This window comes from Morone saxatilis, unplaced genomic scaffold (assembly GCF_004916995.1).
Source record: "Morone saxatilis isolate NCDOM2014 unplaced genomic scaffold, NCSU_SB_2.0 Contig3, whole genome shotgun sequence".
NCBI lineage: Eukaryota > Metazoa > Chordata > Actinopteri > Moronidae > Morone > Morone saxatilis.
In genome coordinates this window covers 16,495,786-16,501,218 of record NW_023339873.1, presented here as the reverse complement: position 1 = coordinate 16,501,218, position 5,433 = coordinate 16,495,786, and the positions used below count along the sequence as shown (strand labels likewise).

Genomic DNA, 5,433 nt, shown 5'->3' with positions numbered 1-5,433 from the left:
CCTCTGGTATTAAAGAAGCCATGGAGCCGATAACGAAGTGGACGCCAAAGCAAGTTGTCGACTGGATGAAAGGTAAGTCTGGAGCACTTTAACGTTAATTCACTTTTTTTTTGTGTGACAGAAACAAAAGCCCGTTAACGACATTACTGCTCTTTAAAAAGCTTTTCTGTCTCAACTCTTGAGTCGCTCCTCGGTTATCTCTAGCTAAGTTAGTTTCGTTGATACTACTCCTGTGTGTCAGCATACCTCCACTGAAGCGTTTAACAATGGGACTGCAGTTTCTTTACTCTCACTCACTGATGTACGCAACGTAAAGCGGGTTCACTTTGGTGTTATGTTCGCTGTAATCCGTCCTTTGATATAGCTGTTAACGTGCTGCTCATTACAACGTTTGGATACTTTTTTTGAGTGACAAGCATTAGCTGACTTCAGCACTACACTGTAGGTCAAGAAATGTTTTATTCAGTCCCCAATAAACTTTTTTTTTAAATGTCTAACACTTTAGTCCACAGACCTTTTTGCCTCAGGGTCTCCAATCTAAACCAGTTTTGTTACCTAACTCAACTAGTGAGAAATGACAGTGACGCTCACTCACTGTAATTATTGTTTTTAATGAGTAATACTGATGTGTAACCAGCACTCGCTTAAGTGTTGTCCTCTGTTTTTGAAATCACTGCTCTGGTGTGGTGAGTAAGTCTAAAAACGATCGGCTCTCACTCATTTTATAGTCAGACCTCTGTTTTAGAGCTTTGTAAGATGTGTACTCTATAAAAACCCCTACCTGTTCCAGGCACTGAGAGGAATGCTTGCTATGAATGACATCAGAAGGTTTTGAACTTCAGTCACAGCATAGGTATGCCTGGTGAGGGACACCAAATGGTATTTGAAGTATGGATGGAAATAGTTGTATCGTTCCAAACGCACCAAAAAGTGAAGTGGGTGTGTATATTACACAGGAAAAGGAGTAATGGGCTGTGTATATAGCCAGCAGTGGGACTAAACTGTTTAGTCCTTCGCTTCACTGTCAAAGACATTTGGAAAATCCCCAAAACAAATCACAGATGACTTCCTTTTTAATCTCAGGGCGAGTTGTTTTGTCATTATTTGCAACCATGACACCGCTGTAGCGCTGTGGCCGCTGATGGAGGCCCGCCTGCCAGTGCTCAGACATAGTTAGGAGCTAAAGGGGATTGTGGAGGGGTTACTTTCAGTGTGTCCAGTGAAAAGAGCTCGGCCAGGGCACGCATGGATGCAGGATTCGTTGTCTACACAGGCCCCATTGCTGTCGGTCTCCTGCAAATCTGACTCAGCGGTTCTCTCTGTGGGCTTTAACCAGTGGATTCGCAGACCCTTACAAATACGGTAGAGGTGAACGGAGCTGACAGCAGAACGTTCATGGGAATATTTAGCGTTTTACACACGGCCCCTGTACATGAACGTAAACTTACATTTGATCGTTCATATGAGGCAGTTCTCTTGTAATACATGTGACTTAATGGAAACACTAAGTTTAACAAAGCAGACGATGTAGTTTTGCACAGTCATCCCGGAAACTTAACTTTCCTCATTGTGGTCCAGCGAGGCTGAACAGCTATTTGCTTTGGTTCGAGGCGTTGTCATTGAGTGTAGACTACAATTACTTTGCGAGAAACTGGATCTGCCTCGAGCAGTCAGACCCACAAAACAAATAAACAAAACAACTCCAATTCAAAATGCGGCCCGGGCTTGTTGTCGCCATTTAAACTCAAGCGCTTGAACATGAAATGAAATAGTTTTTAACATGGTATATTTTCTTTATTAAAAGTTAGTGCAGCGGCTCGTGCTCTCCACGATCATTTTAACATCTTCGTGTCCAAGAGCAGCAAAGTATGGGGCCAAGAGAGAGCCAGAAGGCGCCAACCGCCCCCGCGAAAAACAAAAGCCCTTGTGTTGTCCTCAGGGACTGCTGTACAGTACACAGCCACAACATAGCACGTAACCGCTGACGCTGTTGGACTGAAGGACAACTCGTGTAATCCTTCCATACCAAAGACGGGCAGCATCAAAACCGAAGTAAAACCCACGTGGAGAGCCGGGTCGCGGCCCCGCGTTGACCTGCTCAAATGACAAGGGTTGTCGAAAGAAGTGAAATGAAACCCTCAGAGCAGCGCTGTATGAAGACCTCTGCTCTCATTTGCCTCAGGTTGTTTCCCCCACCAGGACGGGGACTGTTCTTGTGTATTGAGGCTGTTGTTAATCACTTGCATTGTTCAGGGAGATCAAGCAGCGGTTGCTGGATGTTTATTGCCAGTGAAAGGACGTTCATCTTTTAAACTGCTGTTTTTTGTTTGGGGACTGGAGAAACCCCGAAGCACATTTCCTTCACCACAAGCTCTGATCTTCCAGCTGGACCTGTGGTGTCACGTGATTGCCATCCCATATGTCATGTGTGCGGCTCCTTACCCTGGGGGAAATGTGCACTTTTCTAATGACAATGTGGATGTCACAGCACGGCTCAGTGACTGAATTCCAGTTTTGTTTTTGTTTCGACGCTTTTCAAAAATCAAACTCCGGTTAGACGCGAAGACCTATCTCCAGTGAGCTGCATACCCGTGTTCACAAAGTCAGAACTTGAAGTCATACGCTGCGAGTCATTTTCCAAATATAGTCCTGAACCCACATGGGCAATGCTTCAGCTGAGAAGTGCTGGCAACGTTCAGGGAATGTTTAGCTCCGACTCAGCTCAATAGTTCCTCATTTACCCAACATACCTCCTCGTTTTCCCTCCTCACATGTCCACCACGGAGTTACTGGGAGTGCCAAGTTTTAACAAGGAATCCCAAACATTCAAACCTGCACAACTCCTGTCTGAGTGAGTGGCCTTCATCCAGACCCCCTGGACATCCTCCAGCATTTTCTATACTTGAATACCGCCTAATCAAATTTCAAAGCCCTGTATCTTGAAATGGATTAGGCACGTGAATTTCAGTGATGGGGTTTATTTTAAGCAATAGGTCATTAATAAAGTCCTGCTGATCTAGTGGCCTGCATCTCAACTCAACAGCCCTGTTTGGCACACAGCTATACAAGGCCTGGCGCTATTAGCTTATCGGTGACGTGTGTGGCGCTACAGTTTTAGATGTCTGTGAACATTACCCACAACCAGAAGTGTGAATGGTCAGAACACGTGTTTTCCCTAAGTCATAAAGCAGGTTTGCTCGATGTCATGTGGATGGAAACATAAGGTTGTGTGTGTGTGTGTGTGTATCCTGCCTCTCAGATAGCACCACAGTGCCAAGAAGGCAATTATCTTGTCAGAGAGGTGGCAAACACGCGCTGAATGTGTTATAGTCTTTGACCAAGTGTGTGCTTGGGGGGGGGGGAAACCAGCATTGGGTCTGAATGTGCGCATGCTAAATGACTCCACTGATGGGTACCGTCAGCAGCCTTATCTTTAGGGATGATAGTGAGGTGTGGGCAATGATGGCCCGTGATCCTTATCTGGCTCAAACAGAGACTTCCTAAACTGGAGTGTGAACAGACGTTACGCAGACACCTCGCCCTTATTAAGGCATCGACTGCGTCTGTTTTAGCGCCGGCTCTGTCGTACAGGTTGAGTTCTCTGTTTGGATAGCCACCACCGGCATCATTAATCCATTTGAGCAACCCTTACACTGTAGGCTCTGTGTGTATGCATCAGGGGGGAAAGGTGTTAAATGAATCTAAACAGAGGCTGTCAGAACAGCGGAAATCTGTACGCTGCTTCTAGTGGCCTCGCATATACAAGGAAGTAACAGAGTGAAATCATTTATTCAATCGAAAGTCATTCTAACTTTGACATGCCCTAAAGTTGAAACTCCTGTCTTTGTCATTTACCAGTTTGCAGCCATTCAGCTTTTAAAATGGACCTATTGTGTTCCACTGATGGGCAGATAACCATGTTACCTCTCCATAGAAAATGGCCTTTAGGGTTCAGGGGAAGTGCTGTAAGAGGATTCCCCCTGGGGAGAGGTGACTGAAAGGGATTGCCGTGGTTTCGGCCTGTTTCTCACCCTCAGGAGCGCTAACATATGGGGAGAAATCATCAATAGTTAACGCCACCGTTCTAACGGTCTTCCCTTAGCGATTGAAAGTGGCCATTGACGTCACCTTTGGATGTTGTGTTTGGACAGTACACAGCAGTGTGTGTGCAGCGCTCTATAGGGGTGAAGATTTTTATCAGTAATCCAGAATCAGTTTGCATTTGCATACACATCCAACGGTTCTTCTCTCAGTGCCAGGAGAGGAGACTGAGGGTCAGCACGTATGCCTGCCAACCCGGGCTAGACCACTTTGCTTCTCATTCAAATCTAAAATGTGCATTGCAAATCTCCCTGATGATCTCAGCTTAGCAGGACCTGCAAGCTACTTGGCCCCGCTCTGCCCTAAGAGCATTGGCCTGCGAGGTGCCATGCTTAAGCCATGCGAATAAAAGCTCCGACCTGAGGTGGCACAGCGGGTGCAAGTGCAAACGCGGGTCACATGCTCGCTGACCTCTCGTGCGGTGATGTCAAGTGCGTGCGCCCGCCCCCACCCACTGGTTTATTGCGTGCCACGATTGCGCCTTAAGGCTCGCTCTCCCAGTCATGTAATTGAAGGTTTTTGAATATATTAATGTCACAAATTGCTACCGCACCAGATCTGCGCTCGTATGGTGGTTCTGATTCACGCAGGGGAGGAAAAGGGAAGTGAATGGCCGTGTTGGTATTGCTGTCAAAGCACTGCTAATGCAGTTATGCTCAAATAACCACAGAACATGAGAGGAATGCAGTCCAGTTTTTTTTTTCCTACCACGCCAAACCGGCGGCTCTGCGAACGAGCAGTCAAAACAGGTCACACATGTCCTTTGTTGCATCTGGGGCCACCGGTTGCTTTTAACGGATTTAAACCGCTGAACTCGGCCGAGCTGACGGTCCCCCCTCGCTGACCAAATACACACGGAGCTCTCTCATCCCGCCACCAGCTTACACTGTAATGGAGTGTAATGTCATTATGATTATGAAGTGATCTGTAGTTTTATGAACTGTTAGCCACTTTTAGGTTTAGCCGGGCACTTGGGCAGATGCCAGATCAGACCCTGTTCAGAACATGTTCAGACTAGTCCATGTTCCCCCCCGTCCTCCATAGAGGCTCACTGAATTCCTGTGTAGCTATTCACACAGTTTAACATTGTGTGAAAGTGTATCTCATAGTTAAACTGTAGGAGAATCTACTGACTTTCATTTTGCAGTCCATTCTGTTTACTTGCCTAATAACAGTGTTGGTATTAAATTAGTATAACATGGAGGCTGTTCTTGTTTGTGCCTGCTGTGACGTGTCTCTGAGTGTCACCTCTCTTGTTGACTTGTTACATTAGAGAGTGCTGATGGATAAAGCAGCTGTAATGGGTTAGTCTCTGTTTTCACAGCATCGATG

General features: G+C 46.2%; 1 protein-coding gene across 1 annotated transcript in view; it reads left to right on the top strand.

Annotated features, from left to right (window-relative positions):
* Positions 1–5,433, top strand: part of LOC118337096 (connector enhancer of kinase suppressor of ras 3-like) — a gene marked incomplete at its 5' end in the record, with an annotated part of 30,249 nt that continues 24,816 nt past the window's right edge. The window contains 1 exon segment of the mRNA XM_035673957.1: positions 1–72. Coding sequence (XP_035529850.1) covers positions 21–72 — 52 coding nt within the window.